We start from the raw sequence: 16,055 nt of genomic DNA, 5'->3' as shown, positions 1-16,055 counted from the left end.
CTATTACATCTTCTTTTATTTCCTTATTTTATCATGCCAGTCTTCACTGGGACATGTGGGGTCTCAGTTGGAGCATATGCAATCTAGTTCCCTGACCAGGGATCAAACCTGGGCCACCTGCATTGGGGGTGGGGAATCTCAGCCACTGGACCACCAGGGAAGTCCCCATATCTTCTTAATCCAATTGTCTGTCGATGGGCACTTAGTTTACTGCTATGTCTTGGCTGTTGTAAATAGTGCTGCTGTGAACAAACAGGTGAGTGTATTTTTTCAAACTATCGTTCTCATTTTTTTCTGGAAATATACCCAGGAGTGGGATTGCTGGATCATGTGGTAGAATGTTTTGATACACATGATTATCTCTCTTCCCTGAAGCTCTGGCCCTTGCAGTGCTGGGGCCCACGCTCCCCTGCCCCCATTTGTCTATTTCTGAGCTCTCTCTGCTCATCCCACAGGTGGACAGCTTCTGGCCCTGCTCTCTCAGCAGTGGTTTCCTTCGTTCCCAATCAGCTCTCCTCTTTGAGAATGACCACATGACCCAGTGAAGTGGAATTCCTTAAATACCATGCCTGTGGTTCCTTCACTGCCTCTTCCTAAAATGAATGGAATTTGAGAAATCCGAACTTCTGTGGTTAGACCACAAAATGTGTAAGCCAATCCTTTATCCATCCCTTTAATAAATGTTTGTTGAGTGCCTACCACAGGCCAGGCACTAGTCTAGGGCCTGGGGTTCCAACGGGGAACAGGGCAGACAAGCCTTCCTGTCCTCTCGGCACTCATATTCCCACGCCCTTCACTTTGTCCCATTAAAGGATGGGGCAACTTTGTCATTTTCTGGGTAAACACAGGTTGCAGCTTTTAAAAATTTTATTTCAAAGGGTAATATATGCACCCACCTTTTTAAATAAAGAATTCAAAATATAAAAAGAACAGCAATGAAAAGTCTTCCCTTGCCTGGGTGCCCCTCACCAAAAGGAAGACAACACTCTGAATATTTTCTTAAGCATCCTTCCAGGGTCTTCTTTGCGCAAGCATGAGCATTTGAGTGTAAGCAACCACCCTTGTCTGTGTACAGGGCACATCTTGTATATGCTCCCTGCAGGGCTGTGCTCTGCTCATGCCCATCCAAGGGAGCAATGTGAGCAAAGCTGTGGACCCAGCCGATCTCACCATGTCCAATCAAACCAAAGGTGTGCCGTGTGCTCAGTCGTGTCTAGCTCCTTGCGACCCCATGGACTGTCGCCCACCAGGCTCCTCTGTCCATGGGATTTCCCAGGCAATACTGGAATGAATGGGTTGTAATTTCCTTCTCCAGAGGATCTTCCCAACCCAGGGATTGAACCCACATCTCTTGCATCACCTGCACTGGCAGGCAAATTTTTTACCACTGAGCCACCTGGGAAGCCCTAATGAAAGGGCCTGGGCTTTTTTTCCTTTTAAATCTTCCTTTGGGATTTAAAGGCAACTTTAGGATGAGCTGAAGCAAAATTCAAGATTTGATTAACTGAAATGCTGGTTCTGAGTTTTTATTATTTGAAGCACACTAGCCAGCAGCAGCAGCTTGGGTGCATTGGAAGGTCTAGATTTCTCTGCGCTTTGACCCCCTCCTCCTTCCCCACACACACACAAGCAGGGCTGCCCAATAAGCAAATAAAAAGAAGCATGAATAAGTGATAAACAATGAGTAATGTTTGTGGTAGAAGTATTCATATGCCCCAGGCAATACTAGGGATACATTTTGACTAACAAGTTATTGTTAATCTGAAATTCAGATGGAGCTGGGCATCATATATTTTGCCTGGCAACTGTACCCCTAGTCACCCTCAAACCCGTATCCTTCGTACCAACATTCCCTTCTGGGGGAGCAGCCAGCAACCCCCAACTGGAAATCTCTAAAATCAGCTCTTTGTTTTAATGTCAGGGTCCTCTTTCTGGTTCCCTCTCACACCCACATCAGTCAAGAGTTCTGATTCTGGGTTCCTGACTGCGCCTTCCAGAGTCCCATTCCCACGGTTGAGTCCAAATTCCTGTCGACCCAGATGACGATACCCACCTAGAGGGAAGTTGGGCCCACAGCAGCTCCCCCTGCCCACCCACTGCCTGCAGGACAGGACAGACCCTTCTTCCCACAACCCTGCTGGTAAGGTCAGGCCCCTACCCTAAACCCTCCCTAACTGCATTAAAGCCATATCCTAACATGGGAGGGATGAATGGCAACATCTGGTATTTCTACTCTGCAATATGGCACAGTTCTTACCCATGTGTGTGTTTCTCCCTCTCATCACTGATAACTTACAACATGTTTAAGCAGTATTCCTAGGTATTTCTTATTTCTGGTTTTTAGGAATGAAATCTCATTTTTATGTTTCTAAAAGGGTCTTGCTTTTGACTATTTAGTACCTAACCCCATTAGTGACAGTGATAATTCTAAAACATGGATTCCCTGAACCATTCAGTAGTTTTCCTTCTGGGAAAAAAAAAAAAAGAGTTGAATTTTTTTTTTTATCCTGTTTCCATTTCATGTCTTACTGTTTTGTCCAGAACTTCCAAAACAGACAAGTGATGAAGGTATCCTTTTTTTAAAAAAAAAAAACAATGAGTAATGTTTATGGTGGAAGTATTCATATGCCCCAGGCAATACTGGGGATACATTTTGACTAACAAGTTATTGTTAATCTGAAATACTGGGGATACTGCTTTTAAAAAAAAAAGCAATGCCTCTGGTATATCACTTGAGGCATACTGCATTTCTAAAATTGTTGGTCTAAAATTGATCCTAAAACACATAAGCTAAGATAAATTCCAGATGGCTGAAATCCTTAAATAGCCATAGAAAAATCAGAAGTACATAACATAGAATGTTTATCAAAAGGTATGAAACAAATAAATCTAAAACTTTCTGTAGGTAGAAGAAGGACTGCGCTTGGAGGAAATATTTGCAGCAAATATGACAAGAGTTAAAGAATTTAAAGAAATGAGAAAAAAGAACATTACGACCAAGGCAGAATGTTTAGACAAACCACGTGAACAGACAATTCCAGGAGCAGTCTTATAACCATTCATAGTGAAAAAGCGTAGAAAGATCCAACACTTCAAACAGACAAAAGTTAAAAACAAGTTGCTATTTCTATTTGTTCAATATATTAATGAGAGAATATTTAATACCCAGGAAAACATGTATTGCTGGGGTATCTACAACTTGATATCATTTTTGGAAATTTGTCAATGCGGGCACTAAAAATAATCAAGCCCAATAAAGTTGATATAAAAACTAAAAAGCAATAAACACTTAAAATTGTGAAGATGATTTATACAGACGTCAAAACTCATCAGATGCTACTTAAAATTTTTACTCAGCCCTGAGAAGAAATTTTGCCATTTGCGGCAACATGGATGGACCATGAGGACATTACGCTGAGTGAAATAAAAAGAGAAAAACAGTGTATAACACCTTTTTATGTGAAACCTAAAAATATCAAAATTGAAAAGCAGAAAATAGTGGTTATGAGGGGCTGAAGGTAGAGGGATGGGAGAGATGTTGTATAAGGTACATACTTGTAACCAGTAGCTATTTAAGTCCTGGAGACTAGTACATGGTACAAGCAGACATCAGGTATGGTGGGTTCAGTTCCAGACCACCATAATAAAGCAAATATTTCAATAAAGCATGTCACGTGAAGTTTTTGGTTTCTCAGTGCATACAAAAGTGATATTTACACTCTTCTGTGGTTTCTTAATAATACAATATTACAACGTACAATAATATTATGTCTAAAAAACAACATATAGATCTTAATTTTCTTAAAAATTTATTGCTAAAAAATGCTAACCATCATCTGAGCCTTCAGTGAGTCTTAAATCTGCTACTGGTGAAAAGTCTGGCCTTGATGTTGATGGCTGCTGACTGGTCAGGGTGATGGCTGCTGAAGCCTAGGATGGCTGTGGCAATGTCTTAAAATAAGACAACAGTGACTGACATCTGCGCTTGGATTGATTTTTCCTGTCACTTGAACTCTTAGAGGTCACTGCAGGGTTATTCACTGGCCTAATTTCAATGTTGTGTGTCTCAGGGAAGAGGGAGGCCCAAGGAGAGAGAGATGGGTGGAATGGACAGCTGGTGGAGTGGTCAGAACACACACATTTATTGATTAAGTTCATCTTAGTGAAGTGAAGTTGCTCGGTTGTGTCCGACTCTTTGCGACCCCATAGACTGGGGCCTACCAGGCTCCTCTGTCCATGGAATTTTCCAGGCAATAGTACTGGAGTGGATTGCCATTTCCTTCTCCAGGGGATCTTCCCAACCCAGGGCTCGAACCCAGGTCTCCTGCATTGTAGACAGATGCTTTACCGTCTGAGCCACCAGGGAAGTCATCTTATATGGGTGCAATTCACAGCACCCCCAAAACAATGACAATAGTAACACCAAAGATCACTGATCACAGATCATCATAACAAATATGGTAAAAATGAAACAGTTGGAAATACTGTGAAAATTACCAAAATGCGACGCAGAGACACAAAGTGAAGAAATACTGTTGGAAAAAGGACACTGACAGACTTGCCCCACACAGGGTTGCCACAGACCTTCAATTTGTAAAGAACACAGTCTCCGCAAAGTACAATACAATGAAATGTACCTATACAGTGATTATAGACAACAGAACTGTTCTATAAATACTAAAGTCACTACAGACTAAACCTTAAATGTTCCCAGCACTAGAAGAAATACAATTACATGATGAGATGGAGGTATTAATCAATGCTACTACTGGCAATCATACAGTAATACAAACGTACCAGATCAACATATTATCAATATATACCCTACACAGGGTTGTATCTCACACATAACTCAATTTTTTAAAATGGGTGCATTTCATTGTACATAATTTATACCTCAAAAAGTTGATTTAAAAAGCAAGAAACAAGAAAAAGAACAAAACAGTCATCTTTGCTTTGACCATGTCATTTCATTCAAGGAATTAAGCGTATGGAAATTATTAGAGCTGAGGACAATGATTTAAATATAAGAATTTTCAATGCAGCATGATAGTTGGAAAATTGTACAGTATAAAAATGTCTCCCTAGCAATTGGATCATTTAGTGAAATAGTATACAATCATTATTAATAAAAACTGTTTCATAGAACATTTTAATGACCAGGAGAAAGTCTTGAGTTAATACTTACATGAAAACAGCAGGATACAAAACTAGAATTTCCAATTGTTTGTACATGATTTGAAACACATCAACACACTAATGATGGTTATCTCTAGAGGGTGGAATTCCAGGTCTTTTTTTTAACACATTTTAGCATTTTTCATTTTTTTTGGTTATACATATTTAATTACATCATCAAGAAATCAAAGTATTTTGGAACAGGGTTTTTTTTAATGTATTTATTCATTTGCTGTTAAAACAAACAGTGGTCCTACTGTCTGTGGGAGGCTGGGTGATTCAGGGCCTGAGGAGGGTGACCCCCACAAACCCGTCCCATTTGTGTACCTGGGCTGGGGTCACACACTCCAGCATGCTGGCTTCTCAACTCCCTCTCTTTCTCAGTCCAAAGCTAATAATCCCTCTTAAAGACCAAACTCCTTTGTACCACCTTCTGTGGCTTGTCCCCAGCCAATTCTCCAGCCCCTCCTCCGGGCCACATAGGCTTTCATGGACAGAGGAGCCTGGCTGGCTATAGTCCACGGGGTAGCAAGACATGACTTAGTGACGACACCACCACCACCAATTCATTTTACCAAGCATTTATCCTGTCCAGCCCCACTCCACTCAGTGACTGGCAGTTTCAGTCTCACGGACTATAATGCACTTTTTCCCACCCTCCTTTGTCCTTAGTTGACCCTTCATCCCTCAAAACTCAGCTCGAAGATTCACACTCCTGGGAAGCCTCGCTGCCCCGCCTCCTCACCCCACCTCCCCGGAACAATCACATCCTTCTAGCATAATTGCCTCAGATTGTAAAGAATCTGTCACGTTTGATCCCTGGGTCAGGAGGATCCCCTGGAGAAGGAAATGGCTACCCACTCCAGTGTTCTTGCCTGCAGAATTCCGTGGATAGAGGAGCCTAGTGGGCTATAGTCCATGGGGTCGCAAAGAGTAGACTACCACTGAGCGACTCACACTTTCACGTAACAGAATTGCCAGAGAACATCTATATTTTGTAGTTCTTGTCATCAGTTCTAATCATGGGCCCATGGGATTACTTCACTTATCTCCATCTCTCCCGCTGGACCATAAGCTCCCAGGATTTGCATTCATCCCCCCACGCATGTTCCATGCTCTTTGTATAGTGTCTGGACACAAAATTTGTTGAATGAACGAATGTTTCCTCATCTGGAAAATCAGAGGAGCCCACCTAGATTTCAATTCACAAGGTTTAAAAGCCCCTGTTCTGGACTCCTCCACTGTCTCCAAGGAAAAGTCTGAAAAGTCGCAAGAAAATTTGGACCATATCACCTTTATTAACAAATTAACAGTTTGATTATCTTTCAGTTCCCCCAAGACTCACAAGGAGTTTCTTGGCTCTAGGGATTTGAGGCAGAAGAGACATAGGAAATCCTGGTGAGTCACAGATTACTAATTCAGAAGACTTTTCAATTACTCCTGCCTCTCCATGGCTGCAGTCACTGGATGAGAATGCAAAGACCAAGAGAAAAGGTACACAGAGCTTACCTCCCTCCTTCCTCTTGGTCTCTGCAGGTGAGGAGGTATTAATATAATTAACTCATTTTATCATCACAACATCCCTGTAATAAGGTAAGTACTGCTAGAGTCCCATTTTACAGATGAGGAAAGATGAGGCACTATTGAACTTTTAGTAACGTGCTCAAGGTCACAGAGGTGCTATCCTTCACCACCATAGGACACTGCCTCTCACATTTAAAAAGTGAATGCTGCCAAAAGAGCTATTACTGACACCCATTTGACTCCCTGACACCTGCAGAACAGTGCTTCCCTAGTGGAAGCAGAAGAGAGGAAGGTGAGGGTTGGCACCCTTGTGGGTCACATGGCAAGGATTGCTTTCTCGGCTGAAACTCCAAGAGTGGTGATGCTTGTGGAATGAACACTGACAACTTCCCCCTCCCCCAAGAACAACAATCCCTAGTCTTCAGGGAGCTTCAGCTCTCTGCCCAGAACTGTGGGTTTTGTTTGGCTTGTTGCTGTTGTTGTTGTTTTAGCAGGAAGCCAGCCATGTGCATCAATTATCAGGACTCTTTCATCCAACTGGGACCCAAACAAACGCTGGGTTTTAATCCTGCAGTGATACACAGAACTTCCAAAGTCTCTTGACCCTGCAGCATCCCCAGCAAGTAGATGACCCCAGGGAAAAAGGATACAAACCCATGCTAATGCATCTTAGGGGATTTGATTCAGACTAAACAAAAGGATGCCATCTCTGATGTAGCAGATCCACTCCGTCTCCCTGGCACTCAGTGCAGTACCTGGCACACAGGTCCTCAGCTTGCGCTGGGCTTAGACTGAAATCCAAACTCCTTACCACTGCCTCCGAAACCTTACATGATCTGGTCAACTTCATCTCCACCCCACTCTGCTCTCCTAGGCAACAGCCACCCTGGTTTTCTTTGATGCCTCCAACTCTCAGCTCCTTCAGGCCTCTGGTCTTGATACTTGCTGTTCCTCTCCCTGGATTATTCCTAGACCTTGGCCTGGGTGCGTCCTTCTCTTCATTCATCTCCTTCCTCCCAGGCCCTGGCCTTGAAAGTCTGACTCCCCGCACCGCATTGGAAACCAGATTGGAAACTCCGAACCTGGCGTGAGAACCAACCCGCCGAGGCTTCACCTAGCGTTTGCTGAACACAGAAATGCCGTATACACTTAAACCTACCGGCTCCCGGCACTCCCCCTCCTCAAGCGCTAACACACTAGTCAGCTCAAAACAAAAGCGATAATCCCAGGCTGAACTGGTAACTGTCATCTCGAGAAGTCCCCAAGAAGCCCCCTTCCTGATGGAGCACCCACTTGTCCAGAAGGGAAACGCGAAAGGCCGGAGCGCGGCTGCCGCCGAGCGGCGAGGACTGGAGGCCGCCGGGCGCTGCCTACCTTGAACTCGGCGGAAAGTTGGGGCGTGTATTCGCGCGTCCAGAGCGCGCGCACCAGCGCCGCCAGCTGCTCGGTGACCTCGGCGCGGCCGGGCTCCGCCCGGTAGCGCCCTAGCGCCAGGAACTCGGCCAGCAGGTCGGTGTTGCTCAGACACTGCACCACGGCGTTCATGAAACAGGTGTTGCCGTGGTTCTTCAAGCCCTGCGCTCCCGGGGGCCGCGCCCCGTCGCCGGCGGGGAGCTGGGGCTGGGGTCCGGGCGGGCGCTCCTCCCCGGGGCTTCCGGGCGCGGCGGGATCCGGGCCCTCAAAGCCCCCCTCCCCGTCGCCATCGCCGTGTCCTGACTGGGGCTGGGGTCGGGCCCGGGGCGGCGAGTCCCCAGGGCGGGAGCGACTTCCCAGCGCCAGCAGGAAGCGGCCGAACAGGCGGCGCAGGGAGCGGCGGCGGCGGGGCCGGGGAGCGGGCGGCCCCTCTCCGGCCGCGGCCCCCGCGCTTGGGTCCATGGCTCCTGCCGGCGCCCCTCCCGGAACCAAGCCTCCAACCCCCGGGGACCCCAGGCGGACGAGCCGCCGGCAGCCCCTTTCAGGCTCGGAAAGGTGCCCAGGCGCCGGCTACCTGCGGGCCAGGTGTGCCGGGACCGGGCGGAGGCGGAGCTAAGGGCGGGGCTGCCCCGCCCCGCGCGGGAATCCGGCTGCGGAGACCGCCCCGGGCAGCGCCCCGCCACCCCCACCCGCCTCCGGGTCCCGCCCCCGCCGCTCGGACCGGGAATCAAAGCACTGGGGCTTGGCTTTCAGCTTTCCTCCCCTTTCCTTATCTCTCCTAAACCTACCGACCCAAATTTAACCTCTGCTCTTAGTCCTCTCCCAGCCTTCAAGCCGTGAAAATAATAGAGGAATGATAAATATGAACGCCCTCGTAAATTGCAAAGCCCTAGCTCTTGCTAAGTTTCTTGGAATGACGTCCGGGCGAAGGTGAAGCCTTCCCAAAGGGTAGCCGCGGGCGTAGTGAGAGACGCGCACAGGGAGCAGCGACCGGGTGGGGAGCGCTTTGGAACCGCTGGTTCCTCCGCAGGCTCCTCCGCAGGCTCAGGTGTGTGCGGACAAGTAGCACCACCTCCTTTCCAGCCCGTCTGCCCCGCTGGGGAGGCAGTGTTTGCGGGACCCGCCATCCTGAGACCAGAACTGGGAGGCATGTGTAGAAAACACCCGGGGTGGCCGTGGTTTGCTTGTTTAAATTACAGACCAGAGTTTATCAAAAACTTGCAAGCGAGACCTTATCATCCTCAGTTTAACTTGGTGGAGAAACGGGCTCAGAGGTTAACGCCATGGGCTGAGGCCACAGACCCGTAAACAGGGAAACCGGAACTGAAGCCGGGTTCTGCCAATCCCGCAGTTTAGCTCTTTTCCAACCTCAGTATTTGCTTACGAGGAAGTTTTCCGGCTCCCTGGCGCGCCCCCTACGTGGTCGCACTTTCACTCCTTAAAGCAAAATCCTAACTGGATTGCTACCCAATAAGAATTGACTTGGTATAGCCTCTCCCTGGATTCGCTGGGGGACTCCGCTCACCTGTCCTGTAACTGTCAGGTTTATAATTAATCCGGCGAAGTCTTGCAAAGTGAATTTCTCATCCATTTCTAACTCAACAAGAGATCAGCAGGATGCGTCATTACATCAGTGCCCTGAAATGTTACTTATTGTTTGATGGATATGTGGTCATCATTTATTAAATATCTACCTTGACATATCAAATAGGGTAGCAGCAGGTTACCTGATGAAAGAAAGAAGAAGAAGAAGTATTAAAGAACAAGGAATATGCCCAGAACAAAACATTGTTTTGTGAATTAGAAACTTGACGTGTTTCTGAAAAAATGCCTTCGTCTACTTTCCCTGGAAAAGGATACTGGGTTGGATCGTCAATAAACAAGTTCCATCACCTTTCTAATGGTAAGCAGAAGAAAAAGATTTTATACTCAATTCCAGAAAAGCACCTATCAAATTTCACCTTTGATAATCACCCTCAAGGTCCCTAACTTACATTTTTATTTTAGAAAGCACAATTCATATTTAACTTTCTGCTCTGTGTCATGAATTCTGCTGATGCTTTAATATATTATTTCACTTAATTATAACAATACTTTTTGGAGCAGATATTCTTGTTTTGGGGCTTCCCTGGTGCCTCAGATGGTAAAGAATCCCCTTGCAATGCAGGAGACGTGGGTTTGATCCCTGGGTTGGGAAGATCCCCTGGAAAAGGGAATGGCTACCCACTCCAATATTCTTACTTTATAAAACAGAGTATCAGAAAGTTAAAACAAAACAAAAACCCTACCCAAGATCTGGACTCAAACCCACATCTTGCCCCAGGCAGTTTGACCAATGAAATGCTGATTAAGAAAGTAAACTCATATGTATACCTATAGCTGATTCATGTTGACATATGGCAGAAACCAACAAAATATTATAAAGCAATTATCCTTCAATTCAAAATAGATTTTTTTAAAAAGAAAGTAAACTCACCTTCTTTCTTTTCAGAGAATAACAGCAATGATTATCTGCAGACAAATTGTGAGGAAGGGCTGTGGGGTTTGCAGACTCATGGAACAGATTAGGATAGGAAACCAACGACTGGGAATTTACTCATAATGAAAAAATAAACAGTCTAGATTAATTATTCTTGAACACATCTCAATTTTAATATACAATTCAAGAATGTGCACTGCATTCTATAAAGGAAAGGAGAAACTTGTAGATAAAATATTTTGGTCAAAGAACAAAAACACAGATATGAGAAAGCAAGATTAGTCTAGGAGTCTCAGGCTTCTTCAACAAGATGGTAATTGATGCTGTGGATCCAGGAGATCTCTGCTGCTTCATGAGGGAAATGGGTATTTCCACCTCAAAATGGCCCCGTCGGCACTCACGCTAACGATGTACTGATTTCCTGGACTTATCCGGATGCGGGTGATGTTGCCGCTGTGTCCCACCCCAACATGGGTCACTTCACCCTCATTGTAATCCCAAACCTTGACCAGATGGTCATTTCCACCTGAAAAAGAAAACAGTTATATGGCATGGCTGCAACAGGACAGAGAGAAAACAGTCCTGATTTTAAAAAATGATCATTCAATACATTCCCCATGTGATGATTTAAAGGAAGAAAAACCTATCTTTATAAACACTCTTCCTTGACTGGGAAAAATCTAGATCTGTTGCAGTAAATAGGGGAAAAAAAGTAAAAAGATGACATCACCCTTGATCCCACCATCCAGAGATAACAATTACTAACTTCTTGGTTTAGTTCCTTCTGGTCTTTTCTCTGTAAGTTACATAGATACACAGCTGAATATGTGATTGGGATTATACCGTGTCTACTTTTATATCCTGCTTAAATATGGGCTTCCCTGGTGGCTCAGAGGTTAAAGCGTCTGCTCACAATGCAGGAGACCTGGGTTCGATCCCTGAGTCGGAAAGATCCCCTGGAGAAGGAAATGGCAACCCACTCCAGTATTCTTGCCTGGAGAATCCCATGGACGGAGAAGCCTGGTGGGCTATACAGTCCACGGGGTTGCAAAGAGTTGGACACAACTGAGTGACTTCACTTTATGTAAATATATCTGTGAAACTTTCATTGATTTAGAATGTTAATTGGTTACTATCCTGAAGACTCAAAGAGGCTGCAAGAAATAAGACTGATGCTGTTGCAATGGGCAGGCACATTGTGTAGCAAATGCCCCCTGGACATACTGGTTGAAAAGCCTGGCATTGAAGACTTCAGTAGGAAACATTACAGCAAGGCAGGCTGGATAGCCCAGTCTATGTAAAGGCCTATTTTTATCTTTTTTTAAATTGAAATAGGGCTTCCCAGGTAGTGCTAGTTGTAAAGAACCCGCCTGCCAATGCAGGAGACCTAAGAGACAAGGTTTGATCCCTGGGTTGGGAAGATTCCCTGGAGGAGGGCACGGCAATCCACTCCAGTATTCTTGTCTGGAGAATCCTATGGACAGAAGGGCCTGGTGAGCTACGGTCCATGGGGTTACAAAGAGTCAGACATGACTAAAGTGACTTAGCACATATCACTGCTGCCCATCACAAAGAAAAAGCAAACAGTGGAAGCTTAGTTTTTATTTGTGCCCCTCAGGCTTGTACGGAAAAGGCGATGGCACCCCACTCAAGTACTCTTGCCTGGAAAATCCCATGGAGGGAGGAGGAGCCTGGTAGGCTGCAGTCCATGGGGTCTCGAAGAGTCGGACACGACTGAGCGACTTCACTTTCACTTTTCACTTTCATGCATTGGAGAAGGAAATGGCAACCCACTCCAGTACTCTTGCCTGGAGAATCCCAGGGACGGGGGCGCCTAGTGGGCTGCTGTCTATGGGGTCGCACAGAGTCGGACACGACTGAAGCAACTTAGCAGCAGCAGCAGCAGCAGGCTCTTAGGCAAATGTGTCTTCTCATTGAAATGTGACTTCTGGATTTTTCTTTCCCAGCCACACAGGCTGCAGCACGCAGGACTGAATCTAACCACATTGCCCTTTAGACCCTTCTGGAGTCACCCCAGTTGCCCCCCGGCCAGGGAATTCCAGGTTTCCATTTAAATAAGCTAAGCTTGGCTTTCTTCTCTGATCCCAGGACTGACCTGTGACAAAGTGCACCCCTTCCACTGTGATGTCCATGCCGTTGACAGCCCCGGACAAGGAGCCATCCAGCTCTCTGATGACCGAGCCATCGAACACTTCCCAGTAAGCAATCTGGAATTGGAGAATGAAGCACAGGGCAGGATTCAGCTCAGTGGAATCATCCAAGCACACGCCAGCAAACGAAGGTTCTACTTTATATAGCAGGCAGCAGAAATATACCCAGGGATGATGTATCGGCTGACATTATAAATAGGCTAAGGCAGGGGATGGAGAAATCATTTTAATATTTTTAGGAGTGGCTTTTAAATTTGCATTCTATTTAAAGAGATGTTGATATGCTGGTAAACTGGATTGAGACAGAGAGCGCTTTTTGGTTAGATGGAGCAGATTGAGCCTGGAGGAAGCTGTAAAGGGAAGAAGAAACCGGCCAGTACACAATTCTGCACTTAAAGGAGGAGAGCAAAGCTTTCTTTAGGCTTGGCAGGAGGGGAAATGAAATTTCTTTAGGGCCTTCAGCTTGGAGAATGAGCGGTTCTGCAGAATTCTGGAGACTGGGCCTTACAAAGTCAGCTCTCGCTGTGGCTGGCCCTCCTTCTTCCTCACCCCACACTTATCCCCACCTTCTCTTCAGACTCAAAGCAACAGAAGATTTTGCAGGGACGGGTTTAAACAGAAACTGATTATATTACCCCCTGCCACCTTCCTGGGCCATGAAACTAGGTTAGGGGTGGATGGAAGACAGGAGCTCAAAGAGAGACGGTTTTTCTCTGAATATACTGCTTTTATACTTTATTGAACTTTGAACCTTGTCAATGTACAACCTGTTCAAAAATAAAATTTCTTTCTAAACAAAAGAGCCCTTGACCGGAAATTGGGAGTGGGAACTTAGGTATGTATTACACCTGGAACTTTCTCCGTCTTTCGTGTTAATGGACACTTGCTGTATTTCAGTCATGAACACCAGGAATCTATGTTCCTCTGAATTTAGCTAGAAATTGTGTATGCTATTTAAAATTTTTTTCTTTTCTTTTTTTTATGATTTCTGTGGATGCTGGATTGCTGTAACAATAAATTTCAGTTTTCAGACTAAAAGCATAAGGAAGTGTAAGCGCATGCTGAGGGGATTTCCTTGGTAGTCAGTCCAGTGGTTAAGACTCTGTGCTTCCCCTGCAGGGGACGCAGGTTCAATCCCTGGTTGGGGAACTAAGATCCCACATGCCACATAGTGAGAACAAAAAAAGCAGGGGGGGGGGGGGCGGGGCATGCCGAAAATCTTTGTTTCTCAGGAATCACATCCATGTAAGTCCTTAGTGCTTGACTACCAGTTTCCTTGACCAATGAAGTCAAAGTGGTCTTCAGCTGGGCTTTCCTGAGGGTCCTCTGCCAGAAGTGGTCTTCCCTGAGATCAAAGCATGGCTACGTCCCCCTGGCACTGAGGCCTCAGCTCAAGTGTCACTGCCTTAAGGGGCCCTCGCTGACCAGCCTCCCTAAAGCAGTCTCCTTCTCTCAGCCAGTATCCTATAACCGGATCTATGTATTTTTAGCTCTTTCACCATCTTGTATTATCTTGGTCACTTATTACTCATTGCTCATTCATGGACCCTGTCACATGTGTACTGTTCAAGTCCATCCCCTCCCACCCAAAATTAATACAGAAAGCAAGTTGCCTCCATGACAGCAGGGACACTGTCATGTCCCCAGTGCTTAGTTTGACAGATTTGTGATTTATGGTTGGAATAGTCTGGTCAAAATTCAAATAAGAGGGAGATGGACTGTTTCAAGTCTCATAAGCTGAAACCTAGAATACAGCAGATATGACCCTAATTTAGAAATGATACGAATCGTATAGCAGAGCATTTATAATGATGTTGTGATTAGCTCCTTAACATCCATCCATCCTAGTTCCCAGAGGAAGTCCACTTGGACTGCAAGTCAAGCATGCGTTAGGGGATGGGCAGGTGTGGGCCAATTTGGACAGATGAGACACAAAGAAACTAGCAGCCCAGAGACTGGAAAGGATGCAGCTCTCCATGCCTTCCCAGAACATTCTGTCTGGTTGGTTCAGGCAGCCTTCCTTGGGTTTTTATGACAAAGTTGTTGAATCCTGCCCCCAGATCACAGATGCAAGGCCTTGTACCAAGGCCATGGAAGTATAGCCCAGAACCAAGGACACCTCTGAAGTTGAGCCCCTTGGTAACCATTGCCAAAAGCCCCTGATTATCACTAACAAGCTTCTTGACTCCCAGTTAGACAAAGATGCCCACTCCAGTAAACACCCTATAGCGCTGCAACCAACCACTTGATGCTAGCTTTCCCCCAGGAATTTTCTTTGTCTTGAGGCTATAAAAATTGGCTGTTAACTCATGAAAACGGTCGACTCTCCTGGGCCTGTTGTGAGACTGGCCCGCTGCGCTCACAGTGCCCACCGTATCTGTGCTTTGTTCTTAATAAACTCACTCCTTTCTGAAATGCTCTGTGTCTGGAAATTCTTTTCCAACCCACGCTAGGACTGCCTCAGTGAAAGGGTCTTCAGGCTGCAGTTCCCACTCACCTGGGAAGCTTAAACAGAAAAAAACCCCACTTCTGGATTCAAATTTATGGGCATGGGGGTGGGGAGGGCAAGTCCCTTCAGAACTTTTCCCATGCTATTTTTATACTTTTCACTCCATTATCTTAGACTGCAGCTGGCAAAACAATTAATAGGCAACCTCCTCTTCAATTATCTCAAAGGCATCTCAAAGACTAAATTAGGGGTATCCAAACCCAATACCTGGATTGGCAAGGAATCAGGCCAAGATCTGACGTATCTGATGTGGCTGGCCGGATGGGAGACACCCTCCTCCCTCAACCAGCTTCCCTGTCCCTCTCTCCTGAAGCTTCTTGCTCACTCTGAGGGGGAAATGTTCCCCCCCCTCCAAAAGAAGGGCCGATTTCCACCCAAGGACATGGACCCCCTCAGCTAAAGAGATTTTTAACATATTGATGAAGTAGGGTGATGAGGGCTTCCCAGGTGGCTCAGTGGGTAAAGAATGCACCTGCAATGCAGGAGACACTGCATTTGATCCCTGGCTCAAGAAGATGCCCTGGAGGAGGAAACAGCCACCCACTCCAGTATGCTTGCCTGGAGAATCCCGTGGACAGAGGAGCCTCGCGGGCTACAGTCCATGGGGTCGCAAAGAGTTGGACAGGACTGAGCACTCACTCATAGCACGAAGTGTTGAGAGATTAGCTCCATTGTCATTCAATTTGAATTTAATCAAATGACAACTGCTTTGGACACAGCACTTCCATTCCAGCCCTAAAAATTTCCTCATAATCAAAACCAGTACTTATTAAGTGCCTGC

At 45.9% G+C, this 16,055-nt stretch overlaps 2 protein-coding genes and 1 long non-coding RNA gene across 7 annotated transcripts in view; 1 reads left to right on the top strand and 2 right to left on the bottom strand.

Annotated features, from left to right (window-relative positions):
• USP43 (ubiquitin specific peptidase 43) overlaps positions 1-8,735 on the bottom strand; it is a 48,742-nt gene extending 40,007 nt beyond the window's left edge. For both annotated transcript variants that reach the window (XM_069603527.1, XM_069603528.1), the window contains exon 1: positions 8,077-8,735. In XM_069603527.1, coding sequence (XP_069459628.1) covers positions 8,077-8,577 — 501 coding nt within the window. In that variant the 5' untranslated portion in view covers positions 8,578-8,735. The remainder of the gene's footprint in view (positions 1-8,076) is intronic.
• On the top strand, positions 8,075-15,180 carry LOC138447515 (uncharacterized). The gene is made up of 3 exons (XR_011259865.1): positions 8,075-8,211; positions 9,827-10,018; positions 12,704-15,180. It is a non-coding gene; the product is annotated as an uncharacterized lncRNA (long non-coding RNA).
• Positions 10,743-16,055, bottom strand: part of CFAP52 (cilia and flagella associated protein 52) — a 26,908-nt gene continuing 21,595 nt past the window's right edge. For 3 of the 4 annotated variants that reach the window (XM_069603541.1, XM_069603542.1, XM_069603544.1), the window contains 2 exons: positions 12,711-12,822; positions 10,743-11,120 (listed from right to left, as the gene is read on the bottom strand). In XM_069603541.1, the coding sequence (XP_069459642.1) occupies positions 10,945-11,120; positions 12,711-12,822 (288 nt within the window). In that variant the 3' untranslated portion in view covers positions 10,743-10,944. Of the gene's footprint in view, positions 11,121-12,710; positions 12,823-14,398; positions 14,510-16,055 lie in introns of those variants that run through there. The other variant, XM_069603543.1, reaches the window with a different exon arrangement.

Source organism: Ovis canadensis, chromosome 11, assembly GCF_042477335.2.
Source record: "Ovis canadensis isolate MfBH-ARS-UI-01 breed Bighorn chromosome 11, ARS-UI_OviCan_v2, whole genome shotgun sequence".
Classification (NCBI taxonomy): Eukaryota; Metazoa; Chordata; class Mammalia; order Artiodactyla; family Bovidae; genus Ovis; species Ovis canadensis.
This window is presented reverse-complemented; position numbering and strand designations above follow the sequence as displayed.